The 26,917-nt window shown below is 38.3% G+C and overlaps 1 protein-coding gene across 13 annotated transcripts in view; it reads right to left on the reverse strand.

The window, feature by feature from the left end:
- SENP6 (SUMO specific peptidase 6) overlaps nt 1-26,642 on the reverse strand; it is a 101,859-nt gene extending 75,217 nt beyond the window's left edge. For 4 of the 13 annotated variants that reach the window (XM_032651027.1, XM_032651026.1, XM_032651025.1 and 1 more), the window contains exons 1-3: nt 26,561-26,642; nt 8,660-8,753; nt 6,235-6,295 (exon numbers count right to left, since the gene is read on the reverse strand). In XM_032651027.1, coding sequence (XP_032506918.1) covers nt 6,235-6,295; nt 8,660-8,753; nt 26,561-26,576 — 171 coding nt within the window. In that variant the 5' untranslated portion in view covers nt 26,577-26,642. Of the gene's footprint in view, nt 1-6,234; nt 6,296-8,659; nt 8,754-19,014; nt 19,139-25,117; nt 25,837-25,943 lie in introns of those variants that run through there. The other 9 variants (XM_032651024.1, XM_032651023.1, XM_032651022.1 and 6 more) reach the window with 6 other exon arrangements.
- Between the last annotated feature and the right edge of the window lie 275 nt (nt 26,643-26,917).

A 26,917-nucleotide genomic window follows, 5' to 3' on the forward strand; every position in this document is an offset into this window, starting at 1 on the left:
AAAAAAAAAAAAAAAAAAAAGAATCTGGGAAGCAAAAGTTTCCATTAAAGGCTAACCATATAATTTTATTCCTCCGTATATAGATAATTACAACTAATATTTGAGTGCTTACTATGGATAGGCATTATGCTAACTACTTTATATTCAATATCTCATTTAATCTCCATATTTTATACATTTCAGTAGTTCTTCAGATTGGGATTCAGAAACTGCACCTAAAGTATCAGGTCAATTACTTGATGCTACTGAGTGATAGGATCAACATGCTCAAATTTCCCACTTTAAGTCTCTTTCTCCAACAAAATCTCTCCACCATATAACACCTTAAACTTTACTGAAACTCTACCCCTATGCTATTAGATCCTTGAGCTTAAAAAGCAAAGTAACTTGTCCAAACTAGTTAAAAGGATTTGAACAAAGTACTGGCCTGACTCCAAAGCCTATGCTTTCCCATACTACACTGTATAAGGAATTTTTATAGTATTATTTGTAGACATATAAATTCTTAACAAGAGGCAAAACCAAACTATGTTATTCCAGATAACACTCAAAATCATTAGGATACAGAAAATCTCAAAATCAAAGGAACTGCACTAAAAATTCTTTTATATAAATGTAGAAAGCTAATCCTTCCTCTTAAGAACTGGTTAAGCCAAAATTATCTCACCCAATATATAGGCATATAATTCAGCTAATTCAACATATTTCTGATCAAGTGCTTAAACATTTCCAAATTTTCTTTTTAAGAAAGCATTTAGGCATAGCAATAGACAACCTAAAGTCCATCAATAGAGCAAGATTTGCATAAGGCAAATTCTTAAATTTCCCAATTCTGCTGCCCTAAGTTACTATCAAAAGCTACATGCACTTCAGTCAGCAATAAGACAACCAATACTTCTGGTTTTGCAGATATCTCATGAAAACCTTTTCCTATATTGTCAAATTCCCTTAGGAAAGGTTCCTTACTATTTGTTATACTTAGAAAGTAGCTGGGGTGGTGGGGGAGGATATCACTCCACAGGAGAATCACAGGATGTACATTTGTAAAAGATTCTCCTCTCACACAGTCATAAACCTATAGGACATAATTCCAGGTGCAAGAAAATTTAGAGATACCTGTTGAATTAAAATACAACATATAAATTATATTGGATGCGTGGCACATCTACATCTCTTTACGTAATTAATAATTTTTATTTTCTCTCACTTTATTTGTGCTCTTGGTAATCTACATCAAATTATTGGGAGAAATAAGGTGTAAACAAGTAAAAATTGAACGTTTTATGGCTAAATCACAGATTAGAGCACTACTACTACTAAAGAGAAGATGATATATTCAGTCTAAAGGCCCCTGAAAAACTTTAATTCTCCTTCCCCTCCAACCCCTTATTTAGCAGCCTAACAGAGCTTTCTAGCTAATGCAAGCACAACATCAGGAGAACTCCTGTGGACAAATGGATTAGCACAAAACAATCACATGATTATAAAACTACAAACATGGGCCGTAACTGATGTCAGAAAAGCAACTATCAACACATCGTTATCTGAAAAGGAAAACCAGCTTACAAAGGTTCAATAACACTGCTATTTATGGAAGATTTGCTAGTGCCAAGTACTAGGTGGATTACATGTTCTCATAATTCTCACAACCATCCTATAGAGTAGATAGCTGCAAGCAGACCTAAAATCTGATATTCTGCCTAACTAATATACCAGCCATCAAAAAAAGCTATGTTGCCCTCAACTGGATTATCAATCTGTACAGAAAATATTTACACAGTATAAACAATGATACAGGGGTCAGCAAACTTTCTCTGTAAAGGGCCAGACAGCAAATATTTTAGTCTTTGAGGGTCACACAGTCTCTGCTGAAACAAATCTGTTCTTATAGTACAAAAGCAGTCACAGACAATACATGAACAAATAAGCACAGTTGTTTTCCGATAAATATTTATGGATACAGATTTGAACTTCATATAATCTTCAATGTCACAAAACAGTATTCTGATTTTTTTCAACCATTTAAAAAATGTAAAAACTATTCTAGTTCATAGACCATAGGTTGTGGGCCAGATTTGGCCTGTAAGCATTGGTTTGCCAACCCTTGTTTTAACATTAATCATTAATAACTAATAAATAACTAACAAACAGCCAGTTACCAAAATATAAGCTCCACAGGAATAAGAAACTTGTCTGTTTTGCTCTCTATCTCTAGAACACTGTGCTCAATACATATTTGCTGTATGAATGTGTATCTCATTGGGACTGCTAAATGTGCAAAAGTTATCAACATGTGGTACCTTCCACCCAAACTTATCACACATCACAAAGCCAATTTAACTAAAACAAAAAAGTAGTCAGGAAATTTAGCACCTAAAATAAGATAAGAAAATAAGATAACCTAAAAGAATCTATTAAATGATTAGAGACATTAAAAACATATATTAAAGGCACTGAAATTCTTAAAAACAAAATGGAAACTGAAACAGTACAAAAAGAACTAGACACTATGAAAAACACAAAATTTTGAAAGAGAACCAACGGAAGTTCTACAAATGATGTCACTGAAATTAAAAAAAAAAAGAATGGATAGATTAAATTGCATATTAGATATAGCTGAAGATAAGTAAGTGAACTGGAAGACAAAGCTGAGGAAACCATGTAGGATATGGTACAGGGATGATTTCTTTCTTTGCCCTTTATCCTTTCTTTTCTTTTTCATATAAAATATATGTAGGACATGGAAAGAAATGATGGCCTTATTATATCTAATAAAATTTAGTTCCAGAAAAAATGAGGAAAGGCAATATTCAGAGATAATAACTAAAATATTTTCAGAATTAATAAAAGATACGCATCCTTTATATAAAGAGGCATAATGAAACTGCAGAAATCCAAAGGCAAAGAGATTATTCTGTGGAAGAGAAAGGGAACACTAAGACACTCTGAACCAAAATAAAGGCTTTCTCCTAATTCCATGCTCATTTTTGAATGCAAAAAAGGGACTATATTAGTTTAAACCAATGTTCCATATGGACCTACATATTACTCACAAGCCATTAAAAATCCAGGGATATTTAAAACCCTGGGATACACAAAGGCTTTCTAAAGGACAAATGGACATGGATAATTTTAAGAAAATCAATTCCTAAATCCTCAATCTCCACTTTAACACTTTCTTAAATTGATTTACTTTAAAACCCATCTGTAGAAAAGGTACATATAATATCTCCTTTCCTATCTCCACTTTCACACCAAACCTTTTTCCACTTTACAAAAGACGTAATTCTCATTTATTGTACTAGAGTCTAAAATACTCCTGAAAGGAACAATTTGACATAATAGTATCTGGAATCTCTTTTGGCACATGAAATAGTAGTAGGGCTTCATATCTTTCCCTGTTTTATATATATTTCTGTTAAAAGTGAACCACAGGTTAGAAACTGGGTGTTCTGGACCAAATTAAGATTTTCTTAATACAACAATAATGCAAAATGGAAAAGCAAAAGTAATGAAAATTTGCATTCAATGACTTTGTATCTTTTACTCCAGTTATTATCAAGAAAAGCACTGCCCCAAGGAACAAATCATGTGAAAACAACTCAAAGAAAGCATTAAAAAAAAAAAAGCAAAACCAACAAACCCTTAAATGTGCATGCCTTTATTACAACCAGGTAAAAAAACTTGGGTCAAAACCAAGGCTGCAGGGCTTCCCTGGTGGCGCAGTGGTTGAGAGTCCGCCTGCTGATGCAGGGGACACAGGTTCGTGCCCCTGTCCAGGAAGATCCCACATGCCGCGGAGCGGCTGGGCCCGTGAGCCATGGCCGCTGAGCCTGTGCGTCCGGAGCCTGTGCTCCACGAGGGGAGAGGCCACAACAGTGAGAGGCCCGCGTACTGCAAAAAAAAAAAAAAAAACCAAAAAACCAAGGCTACATTTTTCTGCCTAGAATTCTAAAGTGAAATGTCATCATGAAGATGCAGATTAACATGTATATATGAAATGAAAACAGAAAAAAAACACTATTTATTATAAATAAATAATACATTTGATTTAATTGACTGGCTGTACTATGAACTGGCCTTGACAAGTAAGTTATATGTAGACATTTTCCATAGATCAAAAGAGTTAAATATGCAGTTCTTTTAAAGAAAATATACAAAAAATCCACAATATTTTACAAAACTATTTTTACGAAAAAAATTGGCAAAAACCAATTAAAAATTAACAAGATTTCAATTTTTCCAATTATTTCTGAGATTATCTGGTTAAAAAATAGGAATCTAAAAGGAATATAAAAGTAACAAGTGTAACTACTAGCCAATCATTAAGTCTTGATAAGGCCTTTTTAGTGTATTTTCCCCAAATTCAGAAAGACAATAAATGCAGAGGCTGGATTACAAATTATTTTTAACTTTTAAACTTTTATTACATTGCTAGGTGATTTTCCTGCCATTTAATTCAAAAGGAAAGAACTGAATGATAATGCTATAGCAAAACTCTATATCCATCTATTTATTATATGACCAAGATTTCTCAGCACTTATATCTAAAAAAAGTTGAAAAAGAAAATCACTGTTGAAAGTTTTATTAGACCAATAAATAACATTTATTTATGGACACATGAACTAAATGAATAAGGAAGGAAAACATCAACACCATCACTTTAAGAAATACATTTCCAATGTAATTCTATACAATAGGTTCAATAATTATAAATTACATGTTTATTAGTAATTATAAAGATAACTCAATCCAGCAAAAAAAATTAATACTTGCAACTTTTAGTGAAAATATCATTTAATATTAAATTTCAGTGAATGTATATCTTTTTATTCAGTGAATATATATCTATACAGTATGATAGAATAATTAAAAGATTTTCAATTGCATAAAAATACACCATGTGAAGTTAAAATACACATATAATGTTAAAATTTTGTGGGAAAACTGAACAAAAATATGAATTTAAGGAGAAAAAGGAACAATATAAATTTCCAACTGTTAAAGAGGAAATGGCACATGTATTTCTTTAAGTTTTTTTATGGAAATATAGTTGATTTACAATGTTGTTGTACATGTACTGTTAAGACAGATGATGCTGAGTATCAATTCTGAATTACCTTTAGAGATCACAGGATACATAAGTGTCATATAAGTTTTATTTTACTTTAAAAGTATCAACATTAAAAAAAAAGGGCATCTGCAAGCAACCCCCCCTCAAGTTAAAGACCAATGTCACAGAAGATCATGATGAAAAACACCTTTTACTTTTACCTACAAAGCTCACTATATTTGTGTCCACCTGAAGAACACCTAAATAGCCCCACTCTAAGGAATCAAAATGTTAAAATAAAAGCTAGAGAAAACTGCAATGTAAAAAACCTTATAGTTTTTCAGTGTGAGTAGCCTTATAGAGAAAAACTTTAAATTCTATAAGCTCCCGAAATTATGTCAAAATTGAGATGTGGGGAAAAAAAAACAACCCACAAAAACAGGGAGAAAAAAGTAACTTTAAAAGTCTCTAAAATACTATTCAACTGTAAGTACAGGAAATATGCAAAGAGGGTACTATGTCAGATTGGCAAAAATTCAAGTTTGACCACATACTCCCCAAAGTTAGAAAAGAAACTCTCATACATTGCTAGCAGTTATGGCTAATGCTAATTCCTATGAATGAGGCATTTGGCAACATTTAGCAAAATCACATGTAAATCTACCTCCTGAAATAGCAACTGCAATTTTAGAAATCTATCCTACAAATACACTGTAAAGATGTGAAAAGGTATAAGCACAAGGCTTTATTAAAGCACTTCTTGGGCTTCCCTGGCAGCGCAGTGGTTGAGAACCCGCCTGCCGATGCAGGGGACACGGGTTCGTGCCCCGGTCTGGGAAGATCTCACATGTCGCGGAGCGGCTAGGCCCGTGAGTCATGGCCGCTGAGCCTGCGCATCCGGAGCCTGTGCTCCGCAACGGGAGAAGCCATAACAGTGAGAGGCCAGCGTACCGCAAAAAAAAAAAAAAAAAAGAAGGTGGGGCGAGAATATATATTTTCTTTGTGATAAATAAAATACTTCTGATGGGATAAACAAGAAACTGGGAATATCATTTGCCTTTGGGGTAGGAAAGTGGGTGGTTGGGACTTACAATCAAAAATACAAATCTTCTTTTGAAGCTTTAGTTTTTAGTATATAACCTAAAAAAATAAATAAATAAAAATAAAAAGTAACACTTGCCTTTTTTCCTTTTGAGGTTTCAGAATCCTCATCTTCATCTACACTGAGTAGATTTGCCTCACTACACAGAAAATAAAGGGGAAAAAGCCTTAAGTGACAATTACAACCCATACATTAAATTCAGAAGTTTTAGCCTCTGTCGTCACCTAATATAGAGATTAGCAAACTTTTTCTGTAAAGGGCCAGAGAGTAAATATTTTAGACTTTGCAGGCCATACAGTCTTGGCAGCAACTACTCCGCTTTGCTTTGCCACTGTAGTATGAGAGTAGCCACAGACTATCTGTGTGGCTGTGTTCCAACAAAACTATAACAAAAATCCAGGGGTGGGCCAGTCTGGGCCCATGCGCCACTGTTTCCTGACCTCTGCCATTAATGAACACATAGTTTTGCTTTTCTTAACTATGGATTTCATAAATAGTCACTCATTTTTCCTTTCTGTCTTGGATTTTAAATTAGGGGGAAGGGGCTGAAAAACAAAGTAGAGGGAAAGAAACATACTGGTAAGAAAACTTTAGTTAATGAAAAGAAAGTAACTGCAATGGTATTAACCCAATAAAATAGTTATACCTCTACCATTGTGGGAAATATCAACCCTTTACTGAGAATCATTGACCTGATTCTAAAAAACCGATATATCTATTAACAGTTCATGTTAATCTGAACATAGTGATAAACCAAAGAGTACAATTCATAAGTGAAACATACAGGACAGGTAGCACCTTAAAAGACACATTTTTTTAATATATAATCATGACAAATCTTCTAACAAAGTCAAAATACACCCTTCTGAAGACAATTCTGCTAAGCTATTTTTAGTAAAATCTTAGCTATTTATAACAAAAATGTAAAATGTTTGTTTCATTATTGTTTGTATACATCCCAACTTTTTTAATGCTAAAAATTCTGTCCTGCAAACATTTTACAAAAATGCTTAAAAGGTGGGATACTGGGCTTCCCTGGTGGCGCAGTGGTTGAGAGTCCGCCTGCCGATGCAGGGGACATGGGTTCGTGCCCCGGTCCAGGAGGATCCCGCATGCCACGGAGCGGCCGGGCCCGTGAGCCATGGCCGCTGAGCCTGCGCGTCCAGAGCCTGTGCTCCTCATGGGAGAGGCCACAACAGTGAGAGGCCCGCATACCACAAAAAAAAAAAAAAGGTGGGATACTTTTTAACATTTACAAGTGGTCTACTCAATTTCAGATTTAATTCCAATTTTTCAAAACTACATAAATAACAAATGTCTGTTATAAAATATAATCAGAAATAAAAAGAAATGAAAGAAAGAAAACCATAAAATACCAATTTCGAGTGAGAAACTTACCAGTTCAAAGCTCTCCCTCAAATAAAACTTCACTTCAGTTCAACATCTCATAGGTGAAGGCACATAAAGTGGTAATGATGAACGGAGCTGTTGCCCAGACAGAAGTGAAGCACCTACAATATTTAGCCAATATACTCTGAATGACTTCTTGTGTAAAATTTCTAAAAAATATTTGCAGTTTTGGTAGAAGTTAGTGTATATATTTGTGTGTCTCTTAATTTGCTGTTTGTTCTGGCCAGTGGAAAACCAGATCAGTAAACTAAGAAACTAATAGCCATACTAAATTTGTAATACAAATCTCATGACACGCAAAAGGCTCTATTACAACTATTTAAAAAGTTACAGCAGTCATTCCAAGTACATTAACAAAGTGTAATGAACGCTTTGCTTAACGTCTGTCTGGGTCAACACCTGTGTTTATCATTTACAGGGTTTCTGCTTTCTCTGTTAGCAATCTAAGATGAATGTGGTGGGGGGCAGGGTGAGTCACAACTGGAAAGAAAGACACTAAACTTTCTTACAAATTTCAGGAATCATAATGTGGGTTCATTTACTCCTGATAAATGGTGGCTTCTCAAATCACTACGTGAATAGAATGCCGTATTTTTTTATTTTTAAAGAACAATTTCTTTAATAGGAATCCTGTAGTATGGTCGCCTTTTTTTTTTTTCTTTACTGTACGCGGGCCTCTCACTGTTGTGGTCTCTCCCGTTGCGGAGCGCAGGCTCAGCGGCCATGGCTCACGGGCCCAGCCGCTCTGCGGCATGTGGGATCTTCCCGGACCGGGGCACGACCCCGTGTCCCCTGCATCGGCAGGCGGACTCTCAACCACTGCACCACCAGGGAAGCCCAGGTCAACTTTTAATTATAAGGTTACATGTACTATATGCACATATTTATACATTTCAAAAGATGAAGAAATATAACCAAAAAATTATATACCAATAAAAAAATTGCTTTTTCTTTCCTTAATGCTACTGTAAAAGAGTTCAATGTTTTCTTAAGAATACCATACTCTTAAAAATATTTCCATGGAATAAAATTGTTTATCTAATGAAAAGTTTCATTCTTATAAAACATCGGAGGGGGAAAAAAACATTCTTACTCTTTGTCTGTATCTCCTTCACTTTCTTCTCCATGATCAAAGCTCCAATTTCTTTTAAAACCTCTATCTCTTTTAGATTCTGATCTAGCCAACGCTGAAATAAAAACAAACTCAGATAAGTATTCATTAATAGAGCCATTCAATACAAAATAAAATTGAGCATTTCCCAAACTCTTTGCTTAGTCAGGATTTTCTTTTAATTTGCTTGCCTTTTGATTATTTCCTCTAAAGAGAAAAAGAACACATTAAAATCTGTTTTTGCTAATTTACACTCATCCATATGTGTGAGTTTGCTACAGAAAAAAAGCTCAAATCAGTAAAATATAATAAAAATGTGGATGGGGATACATGAATATGAAATACATAAAAATCAACCCTGCATCTCCACCGTATTTGATCACTGGTTCTAGAAACTAGTACCTGTTAATTTGCTTGCCTTATTTATGAGAACTAAATCCAGACCACCAGCCTTTTCTTTACCTCAGCCAATCATCTCTGCCTTTTAGCAGAAAAGAGACAAACCAAGGTTTTCTGTGTTAGCATCAGGGTGAACTCAATGTTAGAAATAACTCTCCAGATCAGAACACCAAACACGCTCACGATGAGTTTAAGAAAAATTTTAAGTGCATGCCTGAAATACCCCGAGGCCATAAACAGCTATAAAGTGGGAACCTGAGAAATAAATGAAGTTCTGAAGCTGGCATTTGTTTTTGAGCCATATGACAAACACCTGAGGCCTAGAGGCTGGGAAGACCAGGTTTGGAGGCTCAGTAAAATGAAAGGTCAGATCACAGACCAGAAGACCTGAAGGGTGACAATCCAATTGGGTGAACTGGGTTGGGGCGGGGGGGATGGGGGGGGAGAAAAAAGAATCTTACTGAAGAAAGAGACAGTAGGGATAATTATGACATCTTGCCGTTGGCTCTGGGTTTGGGGGTGAACTAATAATGACAAATAAAGTGTATCTCTCCACCCCATGTTTAGGGAATTCCTAAACATCAGCTCACAATCACTCAGGTTTGGTACCAGAATCTTCATAAACCTATGTGGCCCAGAAAAGCCCATAATTAAAACAGCCTCACGGAAATGACGCCCAATATCACCAGATGTTAAGGAAATGCAAAGCAAAACTATAATGAGATACTATTTCACACCCGTTAGGATGGCTGTTTTTTTTTTAATGGAAAATAATAAGTGTTGGTGAGGATGAGGAGAAATCGGAACTCTTACGCATTGCTTGTGGGAATATAAAATGGTGCAGCCACTGTGGAAAATGTCTGGCACTCCTCAAAAAGTTAAACACAGAATTACCCTATGACCCAGTGATCCTAGTTCTAGATATATACCCCAAAATAACTGAGAGCATGGACTCTGACACTTGTACACCAATGTTCACAGCAGCATTATTCACAAGAGCCAGAAGGTGAAACAACCCAAATATCCATCAACAGATGAATGGATAAAATGTGCTGTGTTCACACACACATACAGAGGAGTGTTATTTAGCCATAAAGAAATGAAACTGACACATGATACAATATGGATGAACTCTGAAAACATTACAATGAGTGCAATAGAGGCACAGAAGGACAAGTATTGTATGATTCCACTTATATGAGGTAACTAGAATAGGCAAATGCAGAGAGCAAGTAGAATAGAGGACACCAGGGACTGGAGGGAGAGGAGAATGTAGAGTTACTTTTTAATGGGTACAGAGCTTTTGTCTGGGATGATGAATAAGTTCTGGAAATGGATAGTGGTGATGGCTGCACAACATTATGGATGTATTTAATGGCAATCTACGCTTGTACATTTATAAACAGTTAAAACAATAAATCTTATGTTACGTATATTTTTCCACAGTAAAAAACTGTTTGAAAAGGCAAAAAAACAATCACCAAAACCTCTAAATGACTAGCAGAATCAAATATAAATCTTCTCTAAAAAAAATAAAATTTCAATGCCTCAAAAAACGTTTCCAAAAAAAATGAGTTCACAACCCAAAATATCATGAAACAGGAAGAAACAAGTCATCATGAGTAAATCTGAAACTTCTTTACATGTATAATGTAAATATAAGTACGTAAATAGTAGATAATAGGAGCAAGGTGTCTCCCTTTCAGAAAAAGAAGTTATGAAAAAAACAAGAGAGGAAAGCTAGAATGAACTGTTCGTTCTAGTGGTGCTAGATTAGAGGAAGAGATATCAGTACCAACTTTTATGTGATACACATACAGATTAATAGATACAGACACGAATATAGATATGCTGTTCCATAGGTTAGTATACAGAGCTAAGGGTCTGTCCTCAGAAGGTGTAGAAGCAGTGATACCCCAGTAGCAACAAGCACACCTACAACCAGATCTTATTTTCTAAATACCATTCTCCAATACAAGGAGCCAGAGCTCCCAGGAAAAATGACTGATTCTAGAGATGACGCAGGAAAAATAGAAGATAAGCCTGGAGTATTATGTAGGGCCAGAAAGGAAGAAGGCGTTTTTTTAAAAAAATGATGATATGAATTATAATTCTCCTTAATAAAATAAATATTCATGAATCCACATGGGTATAAATAATTGAATAAATAAATAAATGGTGAGAAGGGACACATCTTCCTTACAGAATTCCAAATGATACATGTACAAACTCTCCTCTAAGAGATGGAACTGAATTCCCTTTCCCTTCAGTATATGCTGAACTTTGTAACTCACTTCCAAAGAGTCAACTATAGAAAAAGGAAAAAAGTAAACTGACAGTGAGAAACCTACCAACCACTATCTCAGCTAAGTGATCATCATAGTTAACATCAGAAGTGATGTCTTATTCATAGCATACTTAACATGATGTGATGAAAATGCGACTTCAGCTCTGTGGCTTCTTCCCAAAAGCCCACAATGCCAGTTTAGTCACAAGAACACATCAGATAAACCCAAATTGAGGAACATTTTACAAAATTCCTGACCAGAACTCTTTAAAACTGTCAAGGTTATGAAAAATAAGGGAAGATAAAGAAACTGTCATGATCAGAGGGGACTAAGGAGACATGACAACCAAATGCAATGTGGTGTCCTGGACTGGACTGTGCAAAAGGAAAAGGACATTAATGAAATAACTAGTGAAATCCAAGTCAAGTCTGTAGTTTAGGCTATAGTGTTATGCCCATGTTAATCTCCTAGTTTTTGACAAATATACTACAATTATCTAAGTTGGGAATTTTAGGGGAAGATGGGTAAATGGTATACAGAAACTCTCTCTAACATCTTTGAAACTTCTCTATAAATCTAAAATTATCCCCCACCCCGATTTTCAAAAATCAAATGTAAAATGAACCTGTTTTTTAAAAAAAGAAAGGGTTAAGTTTAAGTTATGCCACCAACACAGAAAAGGTAATAAACTATGATGATTACTGTCTATAAAGACTCTATCCATCACTGAGAGTCAGGCAAGTTAACAAAAAAGGCCACTAAAAGCAGTGAAAAGTCAAGAGATTTTATATTGTGTACGCTCTAAAGAAGCAGGGTTCCGTACACACAGTTCTAACAAGTGTAATCACAGGATTTCCTAATTGACAGATTAGAAGCTATAAATTAACAGATGAAAGAAAAATAACCTCATGAAAGTGATAACTGCCAATGAGAAAAAATAAATTACAAAAAGCAAGCAAATTCTAAGAACATAAATTTTAGGACAACTTGCACTAAGGACAAAAACTCTGAACCTTCAAAAGTCCTTGAGAGTATCAACACACTTCAATATCCTGTTATGGTTGACACTCCTAAGAATCAGAATGGAAAATTATGTCCACTATACTGTACTTACAAAATTGAAAGGAAATACAAAGGTTAAAGAGAGATCCCAGTTAAGCATCGTAAATTAAATATATGCATTTTTCTCCACACCCCTCCAGTAAAATGACAGTAATGGAAAGAGGGGTAAAAAGCAGAAACCCATAAAAACAAAATGAACCCAGAAAGAAGATAATAGCAGATGAGAGATGTAACTAAACTGATGAAAGGTGAAAATTTGATGGATGGGTAGGAACTGACTTAGTTGACTACAGAAAGCAAACTTAAACACCTATGAGGGCACAGATATTACCAAACTGACACAAGAAAAAAAATTTTTGAACACTGCTGTCAATAAAAGAAACTGAATTATTATAAATCTTTCTGTAAAGAGAAACTCAAGACCCAGAAGGCTTCTCCCATAATTTCTTTCAAACTTGTAAAATATAGCAACAAATTTACCTAAACTTTCCCAGAAAATAAAAAAAAAGGAACACTTTGCAGCTCATTTTATGAAGTCAGTATACCTGACCCTAAACCTGATAACGACATTTAAGGAAGGAAATTACCAAGCACTCTCTCATGAAGACAGATATGAAACCCTAAATAAGATATCAGTAAATCAAATCCAGTGATAGACAAAGAAAAATATATTACAATCAAGTAGGGTTTATTCTAAAAGCAAGGGTTAACATTTGAAAATTATGAATATAATTCACAAAACAAAACCATTATAATAAAAAATGATTCAGGGATGCATCATCAAGGAATGCTGAAACTAATAAATAAATGGAAAGAAGCTAAAACTAATGGATGAAATCTGAAGAGAAATATGGCATTTATATTGCTTCAAAGCAGTTTCCCACAAAATATTTAATTACAAAGGGGAAAATAGTACCTTTCAGTGGAGAAATCTGGCAAACACTAAATGATCAAAGTTAATTTCACCAGTAATAGGACAAAAGATCACTACCAAGGCATTCCTTATAAAAACTCATAACCTAAATCTAATCATGAGGAAACATCAGACAAACCCAAACTACAAAATAACTGTCCAGTATACTTTAAACATGTCAAGGTAAAGAAAGACAAAGAAAGACTGGAATACTATGATCGTCTAGGTAGAAAATCCAAAGAATCACTCAAAAAAAAAAACCCTACTGGAACTAGTAAGCAATTATAGTAAGGCTGCAGGATACAAGGTTAATACAAAACAATTAAATGCTTTCCTATATACCAGTAATGAGCAAGGTAAATGTGAAATTAAAAACACAGTAACACATTAGCACCCCCAAGAATGAAATACTTATCTATAAAGCTAACAGAATTATGTACAAAATCTTTATGATGGAACCTACAAAACTGATAAATGAAATGAAAGAAAAACTAAAAAAATGGAGAGATATTTCATGTTCATGAATGGGAAGACTCAATACTGTCCAGATGTCAGTTCTTTCCAACTTTATCAATAAATTCAGTGCAATCGCAAAGTCTTAGCAAGTTATTTAATTCAAAATGGATCACAGACCTAAATGTAAAATACAAAACTATAAAACTCCTAGAAGATAACATAGGAGAAAATCTAGATGACTCTTAGGTATGGTGATGACTCTTTAGATGAAACACCAAATGTATAATCCATGAAAGAAAGAACTGATAAACTGGACTTCATTAAAATTAAAACCTTTTGCTCTGCCAAGAAAATTAGAAAACAAGCCAAAGATTAGGAGAAAATATTTGCAAAAAAAACACATCTGATAAAGGACTTTATCCAAAATATACCAAGAACTCACTTAGTAATAGCCATGAAAAGACACGGAAGAACCTTAAATGCCTATTACTAAGTGAAAGAAACCAACCTGAAAAGGCGATCAACTATATGATTTCAACTAGATGACATTCTGGGCAAGGCAAAACTACGGAGATAGTAAAAAGATCAGTAGTTGCCAAGGTGAGGTGAGGGTGGAGGGGCTGAGGGATGAACACGTGGAACAATGAAGATTTTTATGGCAATGAAAATACTCCGTATGACATGATAATGATGGATACATGTCATTACACACTTATCCAAACCCACAGACTATACCACACAATGAGTGAGCCATAACGTAAACTACGGACTATGATTTGTCGGTGGAGGGTTATCAATTGTACCACTCTGGTGGGAGATGTTGATACTGGTGAAGGCTAGGCAGATGTGAGGGTGGGAGGTGTATGGCAAATCTCTGTACCTTCTGCTTTGCTGTGAAACTAAAACTGCTCTTAAAAAATAATAAGTAACTCTTTTGCATGGCTAGAAAAAAGAAAAATAAAAAGCAAAAACAAGTCTTCCCTGCCCGGTTTTACTGATATATAACTGAGCAGCACTGTGTAAGTTCAAGGTGTACAACATAATGACTTCACTTACATATATTGTGAAATGATTACCATAATATGTTCAGTTATCATCTATCAACTCATATAGATGAAAGAAAGAAAGAAAGAGAGAGAAAAGAAGGAAGGAGAAAGAGAAAGAGGGAAAGAGAGAAAAGAAAGCAAGCTAGGGAAAGAAAGAAAGAAAAGGGAAGAGAGGGAAGGGAAGGAAGGAAATGAAGGAAGAAAGTTTCTTTCCTTGTGATGAGAACTCTTAGGATTTACTCTAACACCTTCCAAATAAGCCCTATAGGATTATTAACTATAGCCACCCATCATTTTATACATTACAACCCCAGTACTTATTTATCCTGTAACTGGAAGTTTGTACCTTTTGACCACTTTCATCCAAGTCCCCTACATCCCGTGCCCTGCCTCTGGTAACCACAACTCTGTTCTCTTTTTCTATGAGCTTGGGATTTTTTTTTTTTTTTAAGATTCCACACATAAGTGGGATCACACAGCATTCTTATTTCACTTAGCATAATGCTCTCAGGGTCCACCCATGTTGTCACAAATGGCAGGATTTCTCTCCCTTTTATGTCTGAATAATAGTCCATTGTATATATACACAACATCTTTATCCGTTCTTCCACTCATTGACAGATTGTATCCATGTCTCGGCTACTGAACAGGGGGGCACAGATATCTCTTCAACATAGTGTTTTTGTTTCCTTCAGATATATTCACATAAGTAGAATTGCTGGATCATATGGTAGTTCTACTTTTAATCTCCTGAGGAACCTCCATACTGTTTTCCATAGTGGCTGCACCAATCTACACTCCCACCAACAGCACATGGTCACCATGGTTTCATAATAACCATTCTAACAGGCGTGAGGTTATATCTCATGGTGGTTTCGATTGGCATTTCCCTAATAATTAGTGATGCTGAGCACCTTTTCAGGTATCTGTTGGCCATCTGTAGGTCTTCTTTAGAAAAAATGTCTATTCAAGTCCTTTGCCTATTTTTAATTGGATTATTTGGGTTTTTTGCTATTGAGTTATATGAGTTCTTTATATCTTTTGGATATTAACCCCTTATCAGATATATGGTTTGCAAGTATTTAATAAAGTCTTTTTTTTTTTCCTTGGCCATGCTGCGCAGCATGCGGGATCTTAAGTTTCCTGACCAGGGACCGAGCCCGTGCCCTCTGCAGTGGAAGAGCAGAGTCTTAACCACTGGACCGCCAAGGAAGTCCCATTAATAGTCTTTTTAAAAAACTTTTTTAAATGTACAGAAAACATAAGAAGTAGATACACTACAAATAGATTTTCAGATTCTGTTACCCCAACCTGTACAGCCGACTGGCACTCTCCTGCTATCATAAAAACTAAAGAAATGAACAGTGATTAGTAAAACCAAAAAAAGTAAAGTTATAAGGGACCAATAAGATCAAAGAATTTCTTCTATCACAAAAAGCACAAGACATTAAGAAAAAAAAAATAAATGACTACATTTAAAAAATCTGCTCATAAAATTATTCCATGAGTTTAAAAATAAGACAAGTAATAATTCTGTAAGATGTATGTTCAATACACGTAATTCAACCAAGGTTTCCTATCCAGACTATATAAAGAACCCCAACATTCCAATAGAACAAAATGTGCAGAAAACATGAGCAACTAAGAACTGAGGAAACACACAAAATAACCCAAAAAACAAAAAGAAACTCATAGAGTATTTTGTTTAGTTTACTCACACACCACAGGCACAAAGAATAGGGATTACCTCTAGGTTGGCACTCAATATTTTTTGAATATTCAATGAACAATGAACAATTTTTAAAAACACAGTAATAAAGATACTCAATCTCACTATAAACCAGAGTATTACAAATTCAAACCACCATCTGATAACCACATCAGACTGGCAAAAACTAAAACATCAGACATTATTAAGTGGGTAATGATGTGTATAAACAGAAAACTTAAAAAGTGCTAGTGAAAGCACTTTGGAGATCAATTTGGCAATACTTAGGTGAAGCTGAAATTGCACATGACCCGATAATTCCATTGCTAAGAAATACCCTAGATCAGATGTTAGTAAAGTATGGCCCAGCCAAATCTGGCCTGCTGCTTGATTTTATAAGGCCCACAAGCTAAGAATACAGCTTTTACATTTTTAAATGGCTAGGGGGGAAAACAAAAAATCAAACAAGACTAATGTTTCATGTTACAAGAAAATTATATAAAATTCAAATTTCAGTGTTCAAAAAGGTTTACTGGCACACAGCCACACTCGTTTGCTTATGTATTATCTGTAACTGCCTTCTTGATAAACTGGCAGCACTGAGTAATTGTGACAGACTGTTTGGAATGCAAAGGGTAAGATATTCACTAGCCCTTTACAGAAAAAGTTTGCTGACCCCTGCTCTAGAGAAACACACACATGTGCACAAGGAAATATACTTTAAAAAAAAGTTCACAGTAGCAATATGAGACATACTAAAATATTCATAGTAGCAATGTATGTAATAGTAAAAAATTAGATACAACCTAATTCCCACAAAAAAGGAAATGCATAAATAAAAGGTAGTATATTCATACTATGACAAAGCACTAGACCTATTCTTATCAACATAATTTAATTTCTCAAACAATGCTGCAAGAATGAAAAGCAAATTACAGAATACAGTATGCCATGATTTATAAAATATTCTAAACATTCAAAACAATTTGTACACACACACAGGTTCAGAGATAAGAACATAAAGTACAAAGAAATGTATGGGAATGATAACTACCAAATTAACGATGGTGCTTACCCCTGGAAAGGAGGCAGAAAGATGCAAAAAAGAAAGGGTTCGGGACTTCCCCGGTGGCGCAGTGGTTAAGAATCTGCCTGCCAATGCAGGGGACACAGGTTCAAGCCCTGGTCCAGGAAGATTCACGTGCTGTGGAGCAACTAAGCCCGTGCGCCACAACTACTGAGCCTGCGCTCTAGAGTCCGGGAGCCACAACTACTGAAGCCCGCACACGTAGAACCCGTGCTCCGCAACAAGAGAAGCACCGCAATGAGAAGCCCGCGCACCGCAACGAAGAGTAGCCCCCGCTCGCCGCAACTAGAGAAAGCCCGCATGCAGCAACGAAGACCCAACGCGGCCAAAAATAAATAAATTTCTTTAAAAAATTGTTTAAAATTAAAAAAAAAAGAAAGGGTTCAGCCCAGCTTCAACTGTATTAGTAATGTTTTCTTTAGGCTAGGAAGTAGAACATGAGCTTTTGCTATATTATGCTTTATATTCCACAGATATGAAATATTTCCTAATAATTTTTTATTGATAAGGTTTTACAATAATAAAAAATAGAATTTTTAAAAAAGGATCACGGAGACAGAAGTTAACTTCTGCAACTTAGAAATATAAAAGCAGGGCTTCCCTGGTGGCGCAGTGGTTGAGAGTCCGCCTGCCGATGCAGGGGACACGGGTTCGTGCCGCGGTCCAGGAGGACCACACATGCCGCGGAGCGGCTGGGCCCGTGAGCCATGGCCGCTGAGCCTGCGCGTCCGGAGCCTGTGCTCCCCAACGGGAGAGGCCACAACAGTGAGAGGCCCGCGTACCGCAAAAAAAAAAAAAAAAAAAAAGAAATATAAAAGCACTAAAAGAAAACGTAAAGAGCGAATTAAATGCAAACGTCAGGAAATCTCAATAAAGCAATTTTAGGTGGCTCTGTAGTGCTTTAGCCCCAGTCTTTCTCAAGAACCTGTCAAGATTCTCCACAGGCAGTCTCGTGGAGCCCTAAGCCACCATGTTACAAGTATGGGTACCCCGCTGCAGAGACCACATGAAGAGGCCTTTCGACCACATGGAGAAGGAAGGGCCCAACTTTCCATACCGGCCAGAGTCAGACATTTGAATAAAGCTGTCTTGGAGCCTCCAGGCCAGCCAAGCTACCACTGAATAACCCCCACAGGCGCTTCATGAAGCAGAAAAATCACCCAGCTGAGATGAGTTTTCTTAAATTCCTAATCTATACAACCTTTATTTTTTGATACAGGAGACAGACCAATAGACTGTCCAATACTATCTGAAGATGAAGTCTGAATATATTATATCCTTGGGAATAATATTAGACTTCTCTGTGAACCACCAAAAGCACAATATTCTTTGCCTCAGGATCCAGCTGTATTGTTCAGTGTTCCCTCAGTTTATCTACCTCTTCATTCCATTCAGTGGGTTTCTATGGATCTTTCGGCAGGATGCTGGCATAAGTTAGTTCTGTCCAAGGCCAACATCAGGCAGCAGTTTGATGCTGTTGGTGGTGCTGGAAGCATCTTGATCTTCTATGGAATGGAAATACCAAGCAGTGGGTACCTTACCCCAAAGTAATGCAGTTGGTTCTATCTTCACACAGAATACACAATCTCTAAAATATACTTATCACAAGCACACAAAGTTCCAAAGAGAGAAAACGAATAACCTAAGAAATGATCGCGAGAGACAAGTGGCTCCAAATGCTCCTTCTGCTCCAAGGAAAGGGGAGAACTCCATCAAGATGGCAGGGGAACAGTATTCAGTGAGATGGACCAATGAAACACTTTAATTCTGAAAGTGCAAATGCATCATTCAACAAGGAGAAAATTGACAGTGTCATAATTAAACTTAAATTAAAAGAAGATAAACTTGAAAAACAGGGAAAGCCTATGAACGGTGAAGACAAGGAGACTCAGGAGTTGGTACTCAAACTTGTAAAGGAAACGCTGATGAAGATTTGCAGACTTAATTGCTATACTGACAAAATTAAATCAGTGTTTTTTATTTCCTGTGATAATAGAGAATGGAGACAAACCTGAGCTGAAGAAAGAAGTTTAAATGCCAAAATATGGAATCCCTCCTCATCCAAACAGTGGCATAGGAATTTCAGAGGCAGAGAAGATATTGGTTTCCATGAAGACAGAGTCACCAGGGGTCATGGTGGTAAAAGGCAGTATTTTCACCATGTCTCCAAGATTTAGTGGCAGATTCATACACAGGAGGTTGTGGAGGCAGAAAGTTTGCAGATTTTTTTTTTTAATATAGGAAAGACAACAAAGTTATTACATAGTATACAAACAAGTCTCGGGAAATTTCTAGCTCTTAATGTCCTTAAAAATGGCTTCTGTCTTTGCAAAAAATAAAAAAGTACACTTGTTATACACTGTACACCAGCACTGTTTGGTTTTTTTCTCCCTGCTATATTTCAAAGATTGTAACGCAGTTAATGTGGGAGAAAAAAACCCTCATATTCAAAACCAAGCATGAAATGTATTTGAAATAACAACAAAAAAAACTCTCTGAGAGCTTCCCTGGTGGCACAGTGGTTGAGAGTCCCGCCTGCCGATGCAGGGGACACAGGTTTGTGCCCTGGTCCGGGAGGATCCCACATGCCGCAGGGCAGCTGGGCCCGTGAGCCACGGCCGCTGAGCCTCCGCGTCCGGAGCCTGTGCTCCGCAACGGGAAAGGCCACAACAGTGAGAGGCCCGCGTACTGCAAAAAAAACAAAATTCTCCCAAAACAAGGTCAGAATATGGCTTGCTGTCTTACTTTTCAAGCCTATAGTTTCAGATGGCCTCAAAGTAGTTGCTGTTAACGTGGGACAAGGCAGAGTGTCCACATGTTCCAATTTGCCTAGGACTGTTCCAATTTTAGCCAGGAGACAAGAGGTCCTAATTGCTGGTGATGGATGCAGAAGGCTCTGAGAAGTACAAGACCCTAAGGTAGCCCAAAAAACGGGCTAAAAGTAACTCTGTTTTTAGGGTCAAATGGATACTACATATCTACTTTCTGTTTTTTAGGTGATGTAGGTAACCATAATTTGCAGCTCACAATACTGCATCATCCATTGTTGCATCACTGCAAGTAATGTGACCTAATTGTACAAATGAAGTGGGTTGTAATTGTGATCAACAGTCTGCCTCTGACTTTATGGATTAACTGTTGTGTTTTGTATCAAGATAATGTTTAATTTTTAATACTGTAAATAGTGGTGACCATGTTTCTAAGAGTTTAGGTAATGAAAATGAGAAAGATAACAATAACAACTCCACCATGACCCAGACATCACTGAATGAAAGAAAAAAAGGAAGGAAAAGTTCCTAACATTCTTCCTCTTTTCTTCTTACTTATGCTTGCTTGGTTTCAGAAATTCTTGAATCAGTCCCTAATCAAAGGAAAGTTAACCAATGACTGTTTATGTTGCTATTTATACCTTTGAAACAAATTACAAATGTGTGGTCTAGTTTGTTCTCTTCCTTTGGCTTCCTAAACTGTCCAGAAATTAGAAATTTTTGGATCTCAAAAGAACTGTCATTTTCAAGTTTAAGAAATACTATGACTTTGTTGAAAGTATTAAAAAAAAAAAAAAACCCCAAAACAGGGAGGTTTGGGAGAGGAAAGATGGCTGCATGGATTAAAGATGGCTGCAAATTCTTTCCCACTGTTCCTGCTGAGTGATGGTTCTCCTTCCCCTCCTCTTGAATCTGGGCTGGCTCTGTGGCCTTCTGGCCACTCGAACGTGACAGAAGTGACACTGTATAATTTCTGAAGTTGGGCCTTAAGAGACCTGTGGCTTCAGCTTTTGCCCTCTTAAGAGCGCTGCTTCATCAGTAAATGGTAACTCCCCATAACTCCCTATTATTTTCCCGTCTCTTGTCCACTCCCACCCCCAAGGTTAAATAGGTAAGAAGAATGGGAAAGCAAAGGGATAAAGAAGGGAAGGAGGGAGGAAAGAAGGAAGGAAATGCTGAAGGAGGTTAAGGCTATAGGACAGGTCCCAAGCTCCAGTTCTGACTGCCCCACTTACTTGCTCTAGGTCATATAACCCCTCTACACCACTTGATTTCAAACATTCAACATACTTTTGTAATGGCAACAGGAACAATTAACTTACAGAAGTCTAGACATACGGAATACATAACTTCATTCTGTTCTGTCTCACTACACTAGTCAATCTAGAATATATCAAGAACAATCAGCTAATACCTAGAAAAAGAAAAGTAGTAAGTGAAAGACAACAATAAAAACTAGAATTCAAATAAGAGAGAAGGCAAGCATTAAAAGAACGAAAACAAAGTAGAAAATACACACACCCACACATACATACATATGAAAGGGAAAGCAGAAAAAATGGGAGAAAATATTGGTGAAGCAATTAGTTGGTAGAAGAAAAAAGGTAATGGGAAAGCTAGAATGAACAAGAACAGTATAATAAAGAAAAAGAAATGAGAGAGGAGGTAGACTTGACAGAGGAGAAAAGAAGGGGGAGAATATCAAAAGAAAGGTTACAAGAACGAGCTAACTACCGTCACCTTTGCCCTATACTACAAGTCTCCAAACTGATCTCGACAACAATCTTCTGCCCCTCTCTAGAGCTATTTCCGTGTGGGAGCCAATGACCTTTTCTGAAACAAAGCTGATGACGTTAACCTCCAGTCTTATCTTGTACCACTCTCCTTACTAGCACCACACTGTCCTTTCAGTTCCCTAAACGTGCCATGCTTCCTCTATTGTATTCCCCCTGGCTGGAAAGCTCTATCTCTCCACCCTTCCCTCTCCTATTCACCCTTCAAACTGCCCTGATTAGATCAAATTCTCATTATTACAAATAATCCCCTTTGGTTGCACTTGACAGTTGAAATTTTACACTTACAAGTATGCTTATTTGATTACTGACTCCCCTCACTGGACTGGAAACTCCAAGGGGAAACCGCCTTCCCTCCCCCACTGTGACTCTCAGCACAGTACCTACAATGTTACAGTTGCTCAATAAATATCCTTTGAATGAATAAACAAAAGAGAAATCTGCCAAACTAGCTATCACAAGTGGAAAAGGGGCAGAAGACAACCTTAAGTGAATAGAAGAGAAAGAAACAAATCAAAGAGGGGAAAGAAAAAATTCAATACAAGCTGTGGTCTAATTAAATTCACACAATTTCAGTGTGATACTATACCAACAAAATAAAGTACAATAGTAACCAATAGGTCTCTTTTCCCTAAAGAAGCCAGAAAAGGAAATGGAATTAGTTTTTTACTTAATATTTTATAAGAATGTAAAACATAATTTAGAAAATGGACAACAAACAAGCACCTCAAACTTAAGGAGACCAAAGTAGAGCTATTAACTTACTTCTCATTCCTCTGCCAGTCTACTCCATCTCAGTGAATGGAATCCCGCGCCCCCCTGCAACACCTCAAACCAAAACCCTAGGAGTCATCTTTGATTCCTCCCTTACTCTGATCCTCAATATGCAATGCATCAGGAAGTCCTGTAAGCTCTACATCCAAACGGATCTTCGATCTATCCACTCCTCTTCCCCAACTGCCACTGCTACCATCCTAATCCAAGCCCATCTATTTTTCAGACTGCTACAATACTCTCCTAAGTAATACCCCTGCTTTTATTTTACTCTTGCTCTCCTCTAACTCACTCCAGGAGCAAAGCGGTTTTTTTTAAAACAAAGATAAACCGTATCATTACACTCCTTTGTCCCAAACACTTCAATGACTTCCTACTTCTTAGAATCAAATAAAAATTCATGATCTTGCATGATCTGCTACCTCTCTTTCATATCACTCTCTTCTTTGCTTGCTATGTTTCAGCCATAATGACCTCCTTTTTTTAAACAAATGGAATCCTATATCATCTTGGAACCTTTAGAGACATCATGCCCTCTGTCATACTCTAGTCCCACAGTTAAGGTATTACCTTAATACATGTGTGACCTCAGTAAGGCCTTTCTTGACTTTAACACTGTAAAATGGCTTTCTCATTCATCCACTGCTCTGTATTTTTCTTCCATAGCCTTTATCACACTATTATCACCCTGTTTATTTCACTAACAACAAATAAATATGCTCCACATGCAAGAAATATGATGGTGAAAAGAGAAAGCCATTGCTTTCACGGAGCTTATATTTTAATAGGACTAAAAAACATGAAGACATAAATTTATCGTGTGAAAAGTGCTACCATGAAAAATAAAAGTTAAAGGGAATACCAAATTTATCATGTGAAAAGTGCTACCATGAAAAATAAAAGTTAAAGGGAATACCATGTGTTTGTACATGTGTGGCAGCATGACACTGTAAGTAGGTTGTCAGGTCTGAGCAGATCTAAATAAAGTGAAGAAGGAAACTATGTGGAAAAAATGGGGTAAGAGTGTTTTAAATGGATTAACTTTTACTTATTTATAAAAAGTCCCTCCCACTAAAATGTAAGTCCCATAAAGGCAAGGACCCTAACTGTCTTATGCACTGCTGTATTCACCTTGGTAAAGTGCCTAGTACAGAGTAGGCCACTATAAATATTTGATGAATGAAATCTGGCAAGCTATATTGGAGTATTTTATCATTAAAAGTGTAAAGAACCAAAAGAATTAAATACAAAATATTAAACACAAAAAATACAAGTACTAAATATCATTCCATTTATTTCAAAAGATTCAGTACAGTATACGAAAAACTGAAATGCCTGCTCTCCCTTATGCTCATATTCTAAACAAGGTACCATTCACTTGCTTTCTGAGAATGCTGAAGGAGACATGGTGAAACTCAAGTTTAACCCCTAGAGCAATTCACAGACCCTTAAGTCAGAATAAACTAAAAGCAACAGTTTTAAATTTCACATTGGCCTTGTATCTGTTGGCCTTATTTATGCTCTTTCTATTCTCCCTATGTTCATCACATAGCACCACCTGTAACACAAGCTGCACCACTCTCAGCCCCTGACAGGTAACCATTCTGCCCAAACAAGAATGGAGATAGAATAAAAGAAATACGAAGTGAACCCAGAAAAACTTGCAAGTTTTCCACACCTTCTTACCACAAATCTCATATAAAACTCTCATCACTTTTAAATAAAGGCTGGTTTGCACACAAGGTAAATTTTTGTTTTTGGCTCTGCTACACTCCAAGGAAGATTAAGAAAATTAAGGTTTCTTTTCCCACTCAGCTCCATTAGTACCCATTTGTTCATTAGCCTAATACTGAGTACCTACTGTGTTCCAGGCCCTATTCCAGGTGCAGTTAATAAAACTGTAAACTCGGCATACCCACCCTTCCACACACCCTCTTAGAGGACCTTGTACCACAGTGAAGTTGTACTTTCTTAATTCAGAAATGTTTCCAACTAGTTATCTTTAAAGTACTCCTTTTACCCCATATGAAATTCATCTTTGCAACATTATCCGAAGAGGAGTTAAATCTTTTTTTAAGTCACCGCACAGCAGATAGACCCACACTCATAAACCCGCTCTCCCAAACATATTTATAAACCTAATTACCGGCACAAACGGTGAATCCACAGTCGAATTACGCAATAAACGTTGAGAGTTCCACAACGACAACGAATCTAGCCGTATTTTAGGGATCCTTATATGTGGGCCAAGAGCCAATACTGTTACCCATTATCCCCAACAATAATAGATGGCTTTTCTTACTTAAGACTGGCTTAGTCCGCCTGCAGCAAATGTTTAACTTTCCCTCACAAATGAATTAAAATGTAACCACTCAAACTTCGTCTATCAGCTTGGGTGACTGTCCCAAAATTGACACTGTGAATCTCGTTCTCTTTTTTTCCGATAAATTATTTTCTAAAATATCGTTAACAAAACACATTTCGTAAGATTACCTGACAGAGCCAGGCCTAATCTGAATGCTGGCTGCAAGAGGAAGCCTGAAGCTCCGCGAAAAAAGAAAGACGGGGACGGGCGTATAAAACAAGCTCAGGAAACTACCTCTCCCCTCCCTACGTGGACTGGCCCCCGATTTCACCCAACCTTAGCGATTTGAAACTTTCCATGAACACCAAACGAGACCCGAGCGTAATCTGCTCTCATCCTTAGGCCACCACGGAGAAACCAAAAAAAGAAAAAACATGTCAAAGGACACGCATCAACTCCGGCTCCCGGCCGGTCCACCGACGCCCCCTCGGCCTCCCGGCTCCCGGCCGAGCCCCTAGCTCGCACGGACTCGGACCCAGCGCGCCCGCCAGCGCCCCGGAGCCCCCCAAACCCAGCCGGCGCCCACACCTGAATAGCCGGGAATCAGGGGCCCACATTTTCCTGTAGTTCCCCACCCCCAGCCCCTCGAGGGCAGAAATTGATGTACCTTCTAGAAAAGTAATCTCCCCGGCGCTGCCGTCGCTCTTGCCAGCCGCCATCTTCCTCCTCCCACGCCGCCGCCTCCCTAATCCATGGCCCACACCGCCGCCGCGATCGCCGGGATGAGGGGCCGCGCCGCAGGAGGTTAGCCGCCGCAGGGTTGCGGGTCTAAGACTCGGCCGTCAGGCGGGCGGCGCTCCCCCGTCCGGACGGGCCTACACAAAAGCAGGCCGGCTCCCGGGCCTATCCGCGGGCGGGCGGCGAGACCCGCGGCCTGGGCTCCTCAGGCTCCGCCGGGCAAACGCGAGCGGCGACGACGGCGACGGCGCTTCCCGGGCCCGGTGCCTCTCGGCCCGCGACTCCCCATCCACCGCCCGCCCAGGCCGCCCGAGAAGCTTCCCCTAGCGGCGGGCCCGCAGGAAGAGAGTCTGAGGGCGAGCACACAAACACGCCTCCCTCAGTCCCGGGCCGTAAAATGGCCGCACCCCCCGCCCCGGGTTTGTGAGGTCTCCGCGACCGTCAGGCGCCCCCGGGCCCTCCGCTCCTTTCAGCAGCCGCAGCCACAGCCGCCGCCGCTAAGGCCGTCCGCCCACCCCGCCCAGACGCGAATGTATCAGCCGAGACCTCTGCGACTGTCCATGTGGACAGTGGTGGGTCTCCTCCGCCAGCGCCTCGCGTCCGTCGCCACAGCAGCGCCAGCCGCCGCTCCTCCCCCACGGTTGCCGCTGACGCCACAACGCGCTCGCCCCCCCGCCCCCCCCCGCCCCCCCCCCCCCGCCGCCGACCCTGTCGACCCCAGCGCGGCTCGCCCTCAGGACCCCGAGCTCGCTCGCGGGTGGAGCGGGCTGCGGCGCCCGCCGCCCGGCCCTCTGTAGCACCGGCCCAGCACGGTGCCGGCTCGGCCCGCACACGTTTGGTCCGACCTCGGGAGCGCCCGCCGAGGTCCCCATGGCAGACCTGAGCTTCCGGGCCGGGCCGGCG

Source organism: Phocoena sinus, chromosome 12 (assembly GCF_008692025.1).
Source record: "Phocoena sinus isolate mPhoSin1 chromosome 12, mPhoSin1.pri, whole genome shotgun sequence".
Lineage (NCBI taxonomy): Eukaryota > Metazoa > Chordata > Mammalia > Artiodactyla > Phocoenidae > Phocoena > Phocoena sinus.